Below are 19,962 nucleotides of genomic sequence, written 5' to 3'. Positions count from 1 at the left end.
GGTAGTATTTTTTTCATAATCAAAAAGAAATACTACCTGGTGTAGTTTCGATTCTTCCTTTAGATACTTTACTAACCCGTCATAATGCTTTTCAATTGCAGATATTTGCAAGATTACTTTCCAAATCACAATGATACATAACGTCTTAACGATTAGATTCATTTTGGTAAAATAAATATTCTGTTGATCTTTCTGTCTACTCAGTTGATTGTCATTTTGTATGGGGGATAATTCTAAAGTTTGGTGGGGATTAGAAAGTATAGTTTTAATGACATTTTTGGATGAGAGTAAATAAGAAACGTTTGTACTGAATGTGTTTAGTTAAATTTTAATTGAATTCACTTTGTGGCTGTAATTATCACACTAAACGAATTAGAGTTTTAACTTCTTTTTAGACACTTCACCAATTTATAGTAATAATTTTCCTTTGAAGGAATTCCTTAGGAATAGCTTAGTAGCTATTGTTTTAGAACTAATTAATCGAATACAAGATGCAAAGTTAATTATCAATCCTCCAAGTCAAAGTTTGGACTTGGAGGATTGACAATCAACTTTGCATCTTACATTATCTTTTACGGATTAAGAAATTCTTTTATCAATTTCGTTGTAGTTACAATTTCACTCTTAATATTCTAAGTGAAGCATGTCTAATACCATCACAATGTTGTTGGTGGAAATATTGAAATCACTTTATAGCAATATTAGATCTGAATTTCGTCGTAGTATTGCTGCCAAGTCGGCCGACGGAAGTATAATAGCAAAACCTTCCTTAAAACTTGTCACATTTTTAGAGCTTGCAGAGTAAACTAACACGTGGATTTTAGCGCTAATAATCCACCATAAAGCTTTGAAGCTACTCTTTACTTAGAAAAGTATATGTACTTATCTAACGCTTACAAGCAAGATATCTTTGTGATAAAAAACAAATAATGGCTCGAGGTTACTAAGTATAACAAAGCCCTTGATTTTTTTTTAAAATTGATTATCCATTCAAGAAAATCAATTGTTTAACTGTGTTGGACCAAGAAAACCTTTTAAGGATGTCAGAATTGATGTTTCAATTATTTAAATGGATTTTTATGCCACTAGGACCTTCTCATTTTAAATCGAAGGAGGCTCTCACAGTTTATCAAAGTGATTGGAAGCATGGGTAAGGTGCAATCAATAGTTCGAAGAGTCCAAGAGATCGAAAAAAGAATAATAATTTAATTTGTCTTAGGATTTCACTTTTCAATTAAATAAAACACATCATATTTACAAGATTCATTATATTTTATTGCTTCCTTCTTTATAGTATCTCGACAACAAGAAGCATAGGCTATCGAGATTTGTCGAATTTTTACAATTTTCTTTTCTTCGCGTAGAAATTTAATAACTAAAAAAAAAAGATAATGTACATTTATTTATTTTTTTATGTTAAAAACTAATGAGATCATTGGTCACTAAAGCGATTTGTTGAGAAAGTCACAGATGAACGCATATTACAAACAAAAAAAAAAAACACTTTTTTTTTTTTTGAGCGTTCGAAATACTTATTTTAATATATAAAAGTCTCTTTTCATTCGAAAAGATATCACAGAAATAACCAGTATACTTTCAGTTGAAAATTTCAACTGTTACAGCATTTCGTTAATCATGAAATAATTAATAATCATGAGAAAATACATTAAAACGTGTAACAAATGTGAAATATCCGTTAAACTTCATTTTAATACAGGGTACAATTTTTTTAAAATCAAAAATAGAATTGTTTTCTTGATAAAAAGGAGAAAAAAAAATTGACAATGGAGAAAAGATGTACATCAGTCTCTAGCTTGAGTTAAAATGAAGTTTGTACATATTTTATTAATTATTGCGGAAAAGTAATAAACGGTTATTTCATGTACTAGAAAAGTTATATTATCTCCAACTGTGATTGTCTTCCTAAACTTAGAAAAACCATGTTTCCGTATTTAAAAACTATTGTAAACTTAGTATTGAGTTTGTAGTGGTAACATATTCAGGAAGCTTAGCAAAGTCATCTTAAGTATATACAAAAGAAATCTTTTATATCCGATTCTTAGATATCTAAAAGAAAACTGTAGGATAAGAAACTGGCTATAAAACTATGTTTGTGAATAATAAAACTTATTTAACTATTTTCCAGATGGAGAAATTCACTAAATACTTATTCAAAAATTAATTTTCTATTTTAAAATTTACATTTAAAAATTTCTATTTTAGTAATTTTTGTGTCCAATCATTTGTGTTTTGGAAAAATGGTTCTTCTTCTAGATCTTATTTCTTTTATAGTCCTTAAGCAATAAAAACAACAACAACAACAACCATTTGCTTCTATAATCGACTTTCGGTTTAGTTTTTGTTTTTGTAATGTTTAAACTCTTTTTGCACAATCACTCATTCACACTACTCTTGCTTAAAGTATAGATGATAATGGTTTGAAATTTGTTTCGGATGGATTGTTCTTCGGCGCAAAGTTCTCATTTATATTTAAAGTGATAAAACTCACTTATTTTCAGCGCCAAAGATTATAATAATATGTTTTTCTGTAAATTCATTAAAAATGACATGGAATTGATTTCACAGCACTATTTGAAAACTTCTTGAAGGATATACAACTTCTTATCCTCTTGTTTTGAGGATGAATTTTTTGTTTTTCAATAATGACATATATATCCTTAATATGAATCGTTTATCACAAAACTTTGGCAAAACATTTTTCCCCTGTTTGAGATAGTCGAGGGAAAAATAATTATTCAATGGAATCTTCTTGTGGATCAAAAATAAAAATTGAAATGTATTTTTCCTGCGGTAAGACTTGAGACTGCATTTTATTTATCGAGAATCTGTAACAAAATAGAAAACTATTAATTCTGGGAAATATTTAACAAAAATTTTTCTTTAAAAATTCTTATTTAGTAAAATTAATCATTGAATCCTTGGGAGTATCAGTTAAAATTAAAATCTATTTACAAAAATAAAAAAAGGAACAATTAAATAATAGTGCATCTATATAGGAGGAGAGCTAAAAATAACCAGCGATATTAGCACACTATAATTTTCTGTCTGCACAATTTTTCATTGATATCTTTGAAAAAACTGATAAAATTTTCTTTTATTGCAATGTTTACGTCTTCTTAGTTTAAGTCGGTAATCATAACATATATATTCTTACGTTTTAACGTTCCTCTTCTTATATCTTTTTTGTCTCAAGTGAGTCCGGAAGATTCACTATTCTCACTGATTCGTCCCTGTAATCATAAAAAAGAATACAAATATTAAAAAATTGTTAATTTTTTTAAATTGTTAATTTTTTTGAATTGTTAATTTTTTTAAATTGTTAATTTTTTGCATACATCGACATTTTAAAAATTTTCTTTTATCTTAAGAATTCTAAAATTAACCCACTGCTGATAATTTTACGACATTAATTATATTCAATTAATTTTCTAAGAGCCAATTAAATGAAAAACGTATATTATAACTGACGTGTTTTTCTATTCTTTTTTTTTTCTCTTTCACATTTGGTACAATATAGAAATCGAAACGCTTGGACTTCGCTCACTATTTTATGCGATCAAAGACCCTTTATAATACGCCGTATAAAGAAACGACCGATTAATTTTTGAAAACAAGTCAACGAACCGCTCTTAATTACTTTTGTGATAATAAAATCAGAAATTCCCAACGTTTCTTTTTTTTCGATTTTTTTTTTTTTTTTTTTTTTTTTTTTTTTTAATATTGTGAGAAAATAAGTGTTGGGAAAAAAAATTAATATTTAGAAAGATTTTAAGAAAAAAAAGTTTATTTTCTTTTTTCAATATTGCTTCTTGTGAGAAAATTTTATTTTTAACGAAAACCCAGGGGTGCGTTTTTGAAATTTCACTTTAAATGAATATAAAGTGAAAATTAAGTGAATATGAAAAAATTAAAGTTTAAGTGAAATGAATATAAAGTGAAAGTAAAGTGAATATAAAGTGAAATTAAAGTTAAAGTGTAGTGAATATAATGTGAAAGTGATTTCACATTATGAAGTTAAATAAAACTTAAAGTGAAATGAATATAAAGTGAAAATTAAGTGAATATGAAATGAAAAAGAAAGTGAAGTGAATGTAAAGTGTAAGTGAAGTGAATATGTAGTGCAAATAAAGTTAAAGTGAAGTGAATATAAAGTGAAAGTGAAGTAAATATGAAATTATATTAAAGTTAAAGTGAAGTATGAGTGAATTGAATGTAAAGTGTAAGTGAAGTGAATATGAAAAGAAAAAGAAAGTGAAGTGAATGTAAAGTGTAAGTAAAGTGAATATGAAGTGAAATTAAAGTTAAAGTGAATATAAAATGAAATTAAAGTGTAAGTGAAGTAAATTTGAAGTGCAATTAAAGTGTAAGTGAAGTGAATATAAAGTACAATTAAAGTGAAAGGTAAGTGAATATCAAGTGAAAGTGATTTCACTTCTACTTTATGAAGTTAAATAAAACTTAAAGTGAAATGAACATAAGTGAAAATTAAGTGACTATGAAGTGAAAAAAAGTGAAGTGAATATAAATTGTAAGTAAAGTGAATATGAAGTGTAATTAAAGTAAAAGTGAATATAAAATGAAATTAAAGTATAAGTGAAGTAAATTTGAAGTGCAAGAAAGTTTAAGTGAAGTGAATATAAAGTGCAATTAAAGTTAAAGGTAAGTGAATATAAAGTGAAAGTGAATATGAAATGAAATTAAAGTGTAAGTGAAGTAAATTTTAAGTGCAATTTAAGTTTAAGTGAAGTAAATTTTAAGTGCAATTTAAGTGTAAGTGAAGTAAATTTTAAGTGCAATTAAAGTGTAAGTGAAGTGAATATAAAGTGCAATTAAAGTTAAAGGTAAGTGAATATAAAGTGAAAGTGAATATGAAATGAAATTAAAGTGTAAGTGAAGTAAATTTTAAGTGCAATTTAAGTGTAAGTGAAGTAAATTTTAAGTGCAATTTAAGTGTAAGTGAAGTAAATTTTAAGTGCAATTAAAGTGTAAGTGAAGTGAATATAAAGTGCAATTAAAGTTAAAGGTAAGTGAATATAAAGTGAAAGTGAATATGAAATGAAATTAAAGTGTAAGTGAAGTAAATTTTAAGTGCAATTTAAGTGTAAGTGAAGTAAATTTTAAGTGCAATATTAAAGTGTAAGTGAAGTGAATATAAAGTGTAATTAAAGTTAAAGTGAAGTGAATATAAAGTGAATAGAAATTGTTTATAAAGTGAAAGTGAAATGAATATGATATGAAATTGAAGTTAAAGTAAATATAAAATGAAATTAAAGTGTAAGTGAAGTAAATTTGAAGTACAATTAAAGTGTAAGTGAAGTGAATATAAAGTGAAATGATATGAAATTCAAGTTAAAGTGGTTATATGTATGAAATGAAATTAAAGTGTAAGTGAAGTGAATTTTAAGTGCAATTAAAGTGTAAGTGAAGTGAATATAAAGTGCAATTACAGTTAAAGTGATATGAATATGATGTAAAATAAAAGTTAAGACGAAGTGAATATATAGTGAATATAATATGAAATTTAAGTAAATATGAAGTGAAATTAAAGTTAAAATGAAGTGAAAGTGAAGTGAGAGTGAAGTGGAATTGCAGAATCGCACCCCAGATTGCTGCTGAGTAGAGACACGATTTCCGAAGGATCATAATCGATTTAATAAAACAATTAAGAAGCAAATAATAATTATTTAAAAAAAAACTACTATCAAGAATAATGTATTTTTAAAATTTTATTTTTTCTATTATAATATTGAGGACGCAGATTAGCGACCTACAGAAAATAACATTATGAACAACTATAGCTAATTGAGATTCTCGATTTAGCTTCCGGGTTTTATTCTATCAACAACAATTATTGATTACTAGTAATGTGAACTTTAAAACATAAAAATTAACTATTATTCTAAAATAAAGAAATAAACTCAATTGTCCTATTCACTAAGAGACAAATATTAAAATAAAAAAAAAAAATTGTCGAATTAAAAATACTACAAATTTTATAAAAATAAAAAAAATTGACAAAATTTCCAAATTCTGTAAATTTAATAAAATAAAAAAAAAACAATTGTCAAATCAAAAATGCTACAAATATCTTAAAAATAAAAAAAAGTGACTTAACTCCCAAATTCTGTAAATGAAATTAACTGATATCTAATTAATTTTAGTTTGACCCGTTAAGTCATCTCTAAGGGTCAATTACCACACGCGCTAATAATATACAAACAACAGGAAAAGTGAAATTGTTTATGTTAGTAAATATTTTTAAAAATTTTCACTGAAGGTTGAAACACGTTAAACAAATAATGAAAATATATCAGATATGAATGCGAAAAAAAATTAAATAAACATATAATAATGATGAAAAATGATATAAATTTTTTTTTTTTAAATTATGGAATTCTCCATTAATAATTTAAGAAAATGATCAATTTACTTGTTAATATTTAATCTCGTGGATTAAATCTAGAAAACTTAATAAAAAATGAATGATTTTGTAACTTTTTTGAAATATATCATGAAAATTGAAATATGAATATTAAGAAAGTCACTTATTGAGAGCGTGATCATTGATACTACAGAAAAAATATTTTTAAATATTATGTAAGTTTTGCTGTATAGTACCCCCCACCCCTCAGATTTGAATATAGATAACTTTTAGGCAAATATTTTAGTCGTGAGAAATTTTTAGCTATCTAAATTATACTTAATATTATATCGGTTATATAGTAATTTTATCTCCATTTAAAATTTAATGTAATAAAATTGCAAATTTAAGAAAATATTCATAATACAAAATTTTATAGACAAAAATATGATTTTTTTGTTGTTTTAAAAATGAATTTTTAAAAAAATATTTTTAAAAATAAAATTTTATTTTTCTTCGAAAATTTTTTTTTTTTTTTGATTCTGTAAAAGTTGCGAAAATGTTAAAAAAAAACATTTGAAACAATTAAAAATTAATTAATTAATTAAAAAACTTGAATATCATGAAAAAAATGAATTATCAATTTTTTTTTAAAAACATTTCAATATTTCTCTGCATTATTTGGGGTTTTAAAGTACAGAGTAATTAAATTTCTTTATTGTGATAAAAATTTTTCCGCACAAACGTATATTTAAAAATACTTTATTTTTTAATTTATTATCATTACTTTACCGATTATTTTATTTATTGATATGCAAGATCCTGTATATTGTCTTAATATATGAACTGGTAAAAAATTACTAATTTTCAGCAATAGAAAACTAATTTTTAAATAGAAAAAAAAAATAAAATTGTAAAAAATTAAAAATTGCTTAATTTTTAGTAAAAATTTTTCTAAAGGTTTTAAAATTTAACTAATTAATTATATATTAAATATTATATTTTAAAATTAGAATATTTAGTACAATTTTTGCTGAACTATTGTTTAAAAATAAATTTTTTTAAAAACTTTAAGTTTTTAGTTATTTTTAGTAAAACTTTTAGTGACTTATTGCTTTTATAAATAGTAGAAATAAACTAATCATTTTAGTAAAAAAGTTTCTTATTTTTAATAAAATTGTTTTAGTGAAATACGATGTAAAAATTTTATTTAAAAAAAACATTATTGTTATTAAAAAACTAATTATTATTTAAACAAACTAATTTTTAAGCCAACTTTTGAATTTTTGCCTTCTATTCTTACTTAGTAAAAAGGAACTAATTATTCGAAATTTTATTTTTTTAATTTTAGTAAAATTTACTATTTTTTAATAAAAACTTATTTTGTCTATTGCTTTTACTACAACAAAAAATAATTATTAGAAAAAAATTGCTAATTTTTAGTGAAAACTGATGCACCTTTTACTTTTTCATAATTTTTAGAAGTATAACAATTATTAGTGAAAAATTAGTAATTTTTGGTAAAAAATTTCTAATTTTGTTACTTTTACAATTTCTATTAATTAACAAATTGTTGGTTAAAAAAATAACTCATAATTTGTTGTAAAATTTTCGTCAATTTTTTCCTTAACTTTAAATTAGTAAAAAATTTGCTAATTGTCAGTAAAAATTATTAAATGTTTAAAATTACTATTTTTTAGTTAATAATACTAATTTTTAGTTAATAATACTAATTTCAGTTAAAAATATTTTTTTTAGTTAAAATTACGAATTTTTAATTAAAATTACTATTTTTTAGTTAATAATACTAATTTTTAGTTAAAATTACTATTTTTTAGTTAAAAATACTAATTTCAGTTAAAAATACTAATTTTTAGTTAATAATACTAATTTCAGTTAAAAATACTAATTTTTAGTTAAAATTACTAATTTTTAGTTAATAATACTAATTTCAGTTAAAAATATTTTTTTTTAGTTAAAATTACGAATTTTTAATTAAAATTACTATTTTTTAGTTAATAATACTAATTTTTAGTTAAAATTACTATTTTTTAGTTAATAATACTAATTTTTAGTTAAAATTACTATTTTTTAGTTAAAAATACTAATTTCAGTTAAAAATACTATTGCTTCCTCATAAAGGAAGCTTTGTATTAGCAAAATTTTGAATTGTCATTTTTTGACATATTTATACATTTTTTTTTATTATGCCTAATACTTTAGTACTTTATATATGCACAGGAACTCCCCGTATAAATGTTCTAAATAAATAAAAAAAAATTTCGACGTATTTTGAACTCCGAAGTCCAAAAAACAGATTTTAAAAATTTGTCCCGATGTGTGTGTGTGTGTGTGTGTGTACTAACATTACATTTGCCTCAATATCTCAGAACGAGAAAGAGCTAAAGGCATCAATTTTTTTTTAAATTGTAGGTCTCCCCGGGGGACATAAAACGAGAGTATTTTCAGCCCGATTCATGAAGTTTAACTATTTTTTTTTTGCATTTTTCATTTTGTAAAAAAACGTTTTTTGGACATAACTTAAAAAAATGTTAGGACACTTATAAATGTTTTTCTTTAGATTTGTAGAGTTTTTTTACACGCATCTTTTGAGCCCTAATTGAACATTTTTCGTCCATATTAACCGGAGATATTAAACTTTTAAAAATCTAAAATTTTGAAAAATAAGACTTTTATAAAAAATTTTTTAAATTATGTAAAAGTAACTTCAAAAAATTATTACCAACTTGAAGAGCATTAAAAAACGCTTCGATTGACCTGTTTTTTAACCTGATTCGGGCAGAAATTATGAAATTATTGGTATTTGGAAAATCAAAAATTGTGAAAAATATCATTTTTAAACATTCTTGTTTATTAACATATGTGTAATTATTAAACTATTATTACCATCTTATAGAATATATAAAAACACATTTTTTGGTCCAAGATTTAATGATTTTTAACCCTCTTATAAAAAGTAATTCATATATTTCAATTATTATTATTTCTATGAGGAAGCAAAGTGTTCATGAAATGAACACCAAAATTAGAAAAATGTACAACTTGGCAGCGGTTTTAGTTAATAATACTAATTTCAGTCAAAAATACTAATTTTTAGTTAAAATTACTAATTTTTAGTTAATAATACTAATTTCAGTTAAAAATATTTTTTTTTAGTTAAAATTACGAATTTTTAATTAAAATTACTATTTTTTAGTTAATAATACTAATTTTTAGTTAAAATTACTATTTTTTAGTTAATAATACTAATTTTTAGTTAAAATTACTATTTTTTAGTTAATAATACTAATTTTTAGTTAAAATTACTATTTTTTAGTTAAAAATACTAATTTCAGTTAAAAATACTAATTTTTAGTTAATAATACTAATTTCAGTTAAAAATACTAATTTTTAGTTAAAATTACTAATTTTTAGTTAATAATACTAATTTCAGTTAAAAATATTTTTTTTTAGTTAAAATTACGAATTTTTAATTAAAATTACTATTTTTTAGTTAATAATACTAATTTTTAGTTAAAATTACTATTTTTTAGTTAATAATACTAATTTTTAGTTAAAATTACTATTTTTTAGTTAAAATTACTAATTTTCAGTTAATAATACTAATTTTTAGTTAATAATACTAATTTCAGTTAAAAATATTTTTTTTTAGTTAAAATTACTATTTTTTAGTTAATAATACTAATTTCAGTTAAAAATTTTTTTTTTTAGTCAAAATTACGAATTTTTAGTTAAAAATACTAATTTTATTAAAAATTACTAATTTTTAGTTAATAATACTAATTTTAGTTAAAAATACTAATTTTTAGCTAAAATTACTTATTTTTAGGAAAGTTACTAATTTTTAGTTAAAAATACTAATTTTTATTTAAAATTACTAATTTTTAGTTAATAATACTAATTTTAGTTAAAAATACTAATTTTTGGTCAAAATTAATAATTATCAGTAACAAAACACATTTAAGTTCAATTATAAATTTAGTTTCTACTTTTATTGACTTTGTTTTTGCAGTATTAGTAATAATACAAGTAATTATTAGTAAATATTACTAATTTAGCAGTTAAACCTCAAGGTTAATTCAACTTTATAATTAATTAATTAATTAATTAATTAATTCAACTTTAAAATTCAACTTTTAGAAATTATAAATTTAAATGATCTATGTTGATATAATTTTTTAATCAGAATTTAAAAGTAAAATTTCAAAATTAAAAATCCTTTTGCCAAAGTAAAAACCTAGTAATGATCTCTTTCCTTTAAGGTCGAAAGTCGCATACCTGCTAAGCGACTTTTGACCTTATGAAAAATTCCTTTTTCTAGGTTGTTATTTTGAACAGTCAGGTTAGTAATTAATGATTTTAATAATTTCGATGAAATATTTTGATAACTTCAATGAAATATTTTAATAATTTTAATAGTTTTAATATTTTTAATATTTTTAATATTTTTAATATTTTTAATATTTTTAATAGTCGGTAAAATAATAAAAATCGGCATGTGTTTGGAGTAACTTTAAAGTAACATGTTTTTGATATTAGGCGAAGAACTCATTATAATTATTTTAAGCAATTTACGAACTGGAAGTAATATTAAAAATGAAAATTGATTTTAAAAGTAACTTTTAAAGTTTTTCTTCTTCTTTTAACTTCTTTTTGTAAGATTCTTCTTAAAATTATACTTTTAAGAAGAATCTTACAAAAAGAAGTTAAAAAATATATAATTTTTATTATATATATATATATATATATATATGACCGGGTCTGAGAAAAGGTTATGACCAAAAACATTTTTTAACCCGGGACTAATTGCATTTCATTTTAAGGGCCTTAAATTTAAGATCCTTAAAAATCCCTTAAAAGATCCTTAAAATTAGTTCCGAGTTAAAAATTTTTTTTTTTGGTAATTAACTAATTGCATTTCATTTTAAGTACGCTTAAATTTAAGGTCCTTAAAATGAAATGCAATTAGTCCCGGGTAAAAAAATTTTTTTCCTCATAAGGTTTCCAAAAATCATCTAATAATAATTAAAAATTTAAGGTTTTAAAAAAAATTTTAAGTTAAAGAAAAAAAATGAAAGTAAAAAAGATCCTTACTCACATGCCATCCTGGGATGTACTATCATCGTTCGGCGGTTTACAGTACAATTCAAGTTGTTTGATGTTGCATGATTGCAGACAACACTCATCAACGAGGCCAGGACCATTTGTATTTGTTGTTCTTGTATCGTCTTCGCTACTATAAGAAAATGGACTGTTATATCCTCTGCCCTGACAAATGAGGTATAGGGCATCACTGAGACTCCTAGAACAGAGTCGAATTGTTTGTTGACCGGTACCGAAGGGCATCGAATATGAAAAACCGAAAATTTGTACTACCACTAAGGTTACGAAGACGCAAGTCCACGCACCACAGTTTCTTGTCGCGATGCTCGACTTCATTGTAGATCAACGGCCATCTAGCAATGACGACGCCTTTTATATAGCGCGCGGTTCCAAACAACGCTACTGGGTGGGGCGAAGGGGGTGGGGGTGCACACTATTTTTTTAAGGGTAGACAATAAATCAACGTTTTTTTTTTAAATCTAAAAATAGATTACGATTTTTTTTTTATTCTAAAACACTATAAACAATTAAATATTTATCATATATTCTATTATTATTCTCTTTAAAAGTCTGATGAACTTCACCTCTTTTAAACGAGATTGTATTAATTACAATTAATCGAATATATATAATTCTCACTTATCAATCAATATATAAGGGTAAATGCACTTCGTATATGAAAATTTACAATCTCTTCGTCTAAAAATAAACTTCTTTTTGGTATAAAATTTAATGATATCTTTGTAACTATTTTTGGATATTTAGAATATTTAGAATGAGATTCAATATGTTGAGATTGAGATTTTAATTTTTTTTTTTTTTTTTTTTTTTTTTTGAGGAAGAAAAATTGAGGGAAGTTGTAATATAAAATTTTCTTGAGAGAATTTAAAAATAATTGTTCCTACTTTACGAACTTCCTCGATGCTACTAACTGACACTTGACAAGTTTTCTTCGCAGTGTGCGGCTTTCAATATTCCCCTTCGATGCATTAAGAAAGGTTTTTGTGATAAGCAATGAGGGAGGCCTCCGTCAAAAGTCCCTGAAGATTGCGGTCATTCACGATTATGATTTAAGCCGGGTTAATCGCATTTTTACATATTCATAACAATAAACAGTGTTTAAATTAAAACTAATAATTGGAGCATTCTACATTTAAAATTGATTCATCAATTATGATTAAATTAAAAAAAAAATTATAAATTGATTGGATATTAATCAATTATTATTTCTAATACGCAATTTAATTATGTAATTTTTTTTCATTTATTTTTTACTTTATGTTAATTGGGGTTCAACATAATCTAGAAATTGAAATTTGTTAAAATATTTTTAATTTTTTTTGAAATATTTTTAATGAATATTTTTTTAAATCAATTTCATATTTTTAATCCCAATTTTCACTTAATTAGCAAGTTCAATCAGATTTTCAAAATTCAAAATCGTGGATCTAATATGGCGGACATTAAAACTAAAAAGTTGATGATTTTTTATAAAACTTAGTACACGAAGGTTTTTGGGATCGTTGATTCCAAATTTGACATTAGATTTTGAATTTTGAAAATCTGATGCCAAATTCATAATCAGTGACCCAAAAAACCCTCGAATAATGAATTTTAGACAAATTCAAAATTTTTTTTAATTTTGTCCGCCATTTTGAATTTGGAAAATCTGATGCTAAATTCATAATCAGTGACCCAAAAATTCCCCGAATAATGAATTTAAGGCAAATTCAAAGATTTTTTTAATTTTGTCCGCCATTTTGAATTTTGAATATCTGATGGCAAATTCGTATTTATCGACTCCAAAAACCCCCAAATAATGAATTTTAGACAAATTCAAAAATTTTTTTTAATTTTGTCCGCCATTTTAAATTTTGAAAATCTGATGTCAAATTCGTATTAAGCAACCCCAAAAACCCCCGAGTAATGAATTTCAGGTAAATCCAAACAATTTTCAATTTTTATCCGCCATATTGGATCCGCCATTTTGAATTTAAAAAAATTTGATGCTAGATTCATAATCACCGACCGCAGAAACCCTCGAGGAGCATAAGTACAGTGCTGCCAGATGATTGAAATGACAAAAGTTTCAAAATTTTCTTATTTATCTTCAGAAATCTTTAAACTAGTCAAAAGAAATTCTTCAGATTTTGGTTATAATTTTTTTCTAAAATATAATAAATGAAATTAAATTTCACAAGCAATTTCAAAGAAATAAATTAATATTGTTGTGTTTGAATCTGTTTGCAGTTTATAAAGTTAGTTTTCTGTTTGCTTCTCAACTTATATTTTTAATTATAAATTTTCTTTATCAATGTTTTGAATTTTAAAATTAATTCATTGAACACTATACGAAAATCTTGCAAAGTTTTTATCTAAAAAATTTTGAAAATAATTAGTCATATTTGAAGAATTTTATCAAAAAAATTTTTTTAAATAATTGAATTCTTTCGAGAAAATTTAATTAAAATTGTATTGAAAATAATTGAATTCTAAGCACAAAATATTAATTTACTTATAAAAATAAAATCCAATTTATCCAAAGAATGTTATAAAAATGTATTGCAAATAATTTAATTCTTAACAAGAATTTTATTAAAAAATTTGTAAAATAATTGACTTTTTTTCGTGAAATTTTATTAAAATTGTTTTGAAAATAATTGCAAATTTCTGCAATGAATTTTATTGTTTATAAAAATAATATTGAATTCTTCCAAAGAATGTTTTATTAAAATTTTTGTAAATAACCTAATTCTTATCAAGAATTTTATTAAAAAAATTTTTAATAACATAAACATAACCTAAAATTTTTTCCAGCTAATTTTTAGTTTATAATAATAACATTGTTTATATACACAAGGTATAGAAATAACAAAGGTCTTGAAAGAAAATTTAAAAGTGTTATAGGGGAAAAATAAAATCTGCAAAATATGAAAATTAGTTATTTTATTTCAGGTGAGTGAAAATTTACTTATTACTCTATAGAAGGTAATACAAACTACAGTTTGCAAAGTTCGCGCGTATAGGTTATATACGCGTTTGCGTCAAATTTTGAGAATTTTATTTCTTATTTTGCAATAACAGCCTTTTTCAATATTTATATAATAAGATTGTAAAATGTATAATATACAATAAATAAATGTATATATAAATATGAAAAAAATTTAGAACAAATAAGTTCGCGAATGCAAACTCGTGCGAGATTGAAAAGTGCTGAACTGTAAAATCTGCTCACACGCGTGGTTGAAAGATATACACGTGAAAAAATATATTCTTTCGAATGTTTGAATAAAGCAGACAGTGATAAAATGATGAATGGCATTGAATTCTTATTGATGTTTACAGTACAAATTACATAAAGTTTGAAAAAACAAAATGTTAAAGGTGTTTGATAATAATAACTAAGATCCGGCAGGGATCCTGGTGGCATGTGGACTAACTAGAAAATTCCATTAGTAAGAAAAGGAAAACACTACAAAAAAAATGTTTTTTCAACAAATAGACTTAAAGCGGTTAAAGACACCAAAAAATGGTTTTTCGTGCAAGAAACATCTAACCACATCCTTGAGACTCATTTTTTTTTTTCAAAAAATGGGGTCACAAAAATTTTTTTTTTTTTGCGAAAGGTGATAAGGTTTTGAAATCGAATTTTTTTGAAATCGTTAATTATAAAATCTTTACTGAACATTTGCAATTAAATTTTTAAAAAAATTTGTCAACTTGAGAAAATAAGGAAATTTATCGAATTTTCGTTTATCCAAATTATATTAGATCAGAGGCAAAAAGCATATATGAGAAATGATGTGAAAACATAATATAATATAATTATACTATTAGTTATGTAAAGCAAACTTGGTTTATTGAAGTGCTACTATACCTAATTAGAGGCTAAAGGCCAAAGCAAATGTTATCAACGTGCTTTCTACTTTTTCTGAAAACAACTAACCACACGAACACGAGTAGGTTATGACTTTTATACAAAGATGATATATCTGCTGATAAATTTTTTGATAAACATATCCAATGAGAAATACTATTTTTAACATTTCGAGAAATCGCTAAATTTTTTTATAGTTAAAAAATTTTAAAAATAGGCCGTGCATGATTCAGTTTTTTTTTTTTTGCTTTTTTAAAAAAATAGTCTTTAAATTTTGAAAAAAATTCAGATTAGACTTTTGTGTTTTATTACCTTGTGAATATTAATAATGAGATTGCAAATAAAATAAAATTTCATGTGTTAATCATAAAAAATAGTTATTAATATTTAAAAATTTTTAAATATTATATATTTTGTTACCTCAACAAGATTTATTGTTATTGGAAAAAATTTGAATCAATGTTTTTTTTTTTTTTTTTTTTTTTTTTTTTTTTTTTTTTTTTTTTTTTTTTGAGTCAATGTTTTTTCTAACAAATTTAAATTTTGGTATTTAAAATTATTTATTTGAAAACATACAAAATTATAATATGATTCGAAAAACTAAAAAAAAATTTAATTACATAGTTACAAATTTTTTTAAATTAATATCAAAATTATCAAAAAAAAGGAACTACTCTCGTAAGTTTTAATTTTCATTGCCGACTTTTTATACACTTATTTTATGATTCTAAACAATCAATCGTATGGATTTTCAAAAATTTTAATTTTTTCAAAAAATCAAATTTTTTAAAAAATAATATTTAATAAAAAATTGTAAATCAGTTATAAATTACTTTTATTAACTTTATATAGTGTATAATTTAATATGATTTCAAGTATACTGAAAATGTGTAAAAAAAATTCGATACCCCTAAAAATGGGTATTTTAAAAATTTTATTAAGAAATGTAGGAGTAACTTTAAAAGTCGCATAACCAACTTGTAGAGCATTAGAAAACGCTTCGATTGACCTATTTTAAAACCTAATTCGATATAGAAATTACGAAATTATTGTTAATTTAGAAACCAAAAATTTTCAAAATTATATATTCAAAATTTTAATAAATTCTTTGAAAGATTTCAATTATTTTTTATAAATAGTAAAATTGTTCGCAATAATTCAATTTTTTTTTATAAATAATAGTAAAATCCTTTATGCAGAAATTCAATTCTTTTCAAAACAATTTTAATAGAATTCCTCGAAAGAATTTAAATTTTCAAATATTAACATAAAATTCATTTATTTTGTAAAATTTTAATAAATTCTTCGGAACAATTCAATTATTTTTATATAAATAGTAAAATTCTTTGCGGGAATTCAATTATTTTCAATTCAATTATTTTCTAAAATAACAAAATTTTTCACACAAATTTAATTCTTTTTAAACATTTTAATAAAAATTTTCCCAATAATTCAATAATTATTTAAAATAAATAATATAAATTTCTCAGGAATTCAAATATTTTTGAAAATTTTAATAATTTAATTATTTTTAATACAATTTTACAGAAATTGCTAAAAAAAATGTAATTATTGTTAAAAATTTAATTTCAATTCCTCGCGAAAATCAATTACTTAAAAAAATGTTTTTTTTTAAATTCTTTGGAAGAATTCAATTATTTACAAAAATATTAGAATTTTTCACAGGAATTCAATTATTTTCAAATATTTTAATAAAATTGTTCGAAAGAAATCAATTATTTTAAATACAATTTTAATTACATTTTTTTTTTGAAATAATTCATTTATTCTTTTACATTTTAATAAAATTCTTGGCAAAATTGAATTATTTTCATAAATAACAATATTCATTACAAGAATTCAATTATTTTTAAAAGTAATGCATTTTTTCTTGGAAAATTGAATTATTTAAAAAAAATTCTTATTCAATCGTTCGAAAGAATTCAATTATTTTCATAAATAATAAGAATTATAATTTAGAATTCTTTGTAAAATTGAATTATTTTTAAAAACTTTTCGCAATTCAATGATTTTCAATATCTACTATTTTCACAAAATTTCCAAACAGAATTTAATTATTTAAAAATTTTTTGTAAAAATCTTCATAAGAATTCCATTTTTTCGGGAATAATGCAAATTTCTCAGGACTTCAATTATTTAATTTGAAAATTTTTTATAAAATTGTTAACAACTATTCAATTATTTTCATAAATAATAAAAATCATCAAAGAATTTCAATTATTTCTAATCCAATTAATTAATCGAATTCTTCGAAAAATGTAATTATTCTTAAAAATTTTATTAAAATTCGTCATCAATTGAAAAATTTGTTGGTAAAATTCTTTATGAGAATTAAATGTTAAGAAACATTCAATAATTCAATAAATTAGTTTTGTATTTAAATAATTATTAAATTTTAATAAAAATTGATTTAAAAATTAATTTCAGTTAAAATTTTGGATAATAATTGAATATTAAAAGCCGTATAGCGTAAATTTTTATAAATAATTGAATTTTGAAATTAATTTTTTTGAAATATGTTAATTGAATTTTTTTTAATTGAAGTTTTTATTTTCGACTATATATTTAATTGAAGAATTTACGAATAATTGAAATTTCGTTAAAATTGTTGAAGAGTGAAGTATAAGTTTTGGAAAAAAAAATGTTTTGTAAGAATGGAAGTACTTTGAAAATACAAAATTTAAATGAAATTATAGCTTTGTGAACTCAGTACCTACTTGAACTAAGATTTGCAAAATTCAAAATGGTTGATCCAATATGGCAGCCGAAATATTAAAGACTCTTCGGATTCGCTTAAAACTTGTTGCCCGGAGATTTTTAGGATGGTGACAGTTGATTAAATAATAATAAAATGTTGACCAATGTATAAAAAATTAAATTTGCTGTTTTTTTCTTTTCATTCTTAAAATTTGAATTAAACTTTCGAAAATGGAATACAATTCAATGTCCTAAGAATCATTATCGATATATAGTTATAGGTGAACATTATTAAAATAAACAATGAGATATAATACATACATAACCGAATGTTATTCATATGTATATAAGTGCAGATGGTTAATCAGATAATGTACACACAATTACCAGAATCAAGACTCAAATATGTTACGAAATTAAAAGATCATTCCCCTTTTCCAGTATAAAGCAAATGTCAATGCGGGTCAAATACAGAAGGATGTTCTCTTTAGGTCACTGCCACTGTTATTCAAAAAGCACATTGCAGACAGGCGCTTTCATAACTTACTCCACGTTTCTGAGATATCATCACGGCTATTTACTCGACACGAGGTAATGAAGCCTTGACGAAAAAAAAATGTATATTAATCATTTTTGATGTTAATGACTCCACGAAAATGTAATAAATACCCAGTCAATTGGAATAGAAAAAAAATTATAAATTTTTTTTATAACACTCAAACTGTCACACATGTATAGTGAGTAATTAAACTGTTTTTCATCAAACGATTTTCAAACAGGAAATATGTACACTGTACCGTCGAAAATTATATCGGTACGGCGCTCCACGCGCATGGCTCAAAAATTTTCCTATAAAAACAAATGTCAGAAAATTAACAAATATACCATTCGAAAATATTCATAATATTCATAATATTCATTCTTATAATATTCATTGTTAAATGATATAAATGAGGCCATTATTCCTGAACTGCAAAAAAAAAAAAAATTCTTCGATTTTCTTTATAGAAAAAAAAATAAAATTCGCATATAAAATATTTATCTTAAAAATATATAAACACATAAATAATTATTGTTCACTTTATATTATTGCGTTAGGTCTCATTGTAATTGCATTTAATTATTAATAGAATTAAGTTTTTGAAATAATTCTTCAATTTATCTCTTTCCCTGTTCGATTATTTTTTCTCCAATATGTTGATAATAGAGCTAGACTTCGATCGACCAATTGTTAGAAATCGGTGAACCGAGGGTGAAACAGGGACCCCTGTAGACCGGAACGGGGTTAAGTTCGCTATATTATTGACTTTTCTAGATAATTGATGATCAATATAGGAGACTACTAAACAATTAGATCTAGGTCCCGCTAAAATGTGATCAAAGTTCCATAATTTTCAGCTGCATAGAAAATATTTTATCATAACAAAATATGTTTAATAGTCAGTTAAAAAAAAAAAAATGCAACTATTGCATTCTACACCTTTTATAAAACATCGATAAAGAATTTGTTATTTTTTATCATCTATTTTAAATTAATAAATAATTGACCTCAAATAAGACAATCCATTCAGTATGTTGAGAAATAAACATTGCAGTGATCGAGTGATCACGTGACCAAACAATTACATTCTGTTTAGACGATTCTGAACAAATGCTATCAATGCTGAGAATATTAGTATAATTATATAATCATTTTTTTCTATAGTCATTCTTCTCTAGATCCACAATTTTATGCATATAAACAAAACAACTTATGTAGAATTTTGTTTATTATTTTTAAATATAAATTGCAAAAATTTTAATTAATATTTTGAAATGTTATTTTTTATTAATCACATATTACACTAGCACTATATTTCTA

General features: G+C 22.9%; 1 protein-coding gene across 1 annotated transcript; it reads right to left on the bottom strand.

Annotated features, from left to right (window-relative positions):
- Positions 1-1,253: 1,253 nt before the first annotated feature.
- Positions 1,254-12,137, bottom strand: LOC122502696 (insulin-like growth factor I). The gene is made up of 3 exons (XM_043612860.1): positions 11,502-12,137; positions 3,176-3,251; positions 1,254-2,846 (listed from the first exon to the last, which is right to left on the bottom strand). Exons 1-2 carry the CDS (start codon positions 11,840-11,842, stop codon positions 3,194-3,196), a joined length of 399 nt encoding a protein of 132 aa, XP_043468795.1. The 5' UTR covers positions 11,843-12,137; the 3' UTR covers positions 1,254-2,846; positions 3,176-3,193.
- Between the last annotated feature and the right edge of the window lie 7,825 nt (positions 12,138-19,962).

This window comes from Leptopilina heterotoma, unplaced genomic scaffold (genome assembly GCF_015476425.1).
Source record: "Leptopilina heterotoma isolate Lh14 unplaced genomic scaffold, ASM1547642v1 Lhet_235, whole genome shotgun sequence".
NCBI lineage: Eukaryota > Metazoa > Arthropoda > Insecta > Hymenoptera > Figitidae > Leptopilina > Leptopilina heterotoma.
This window is presented reverse-complemented; position numbering and strand designations above follow the sequence as displayed.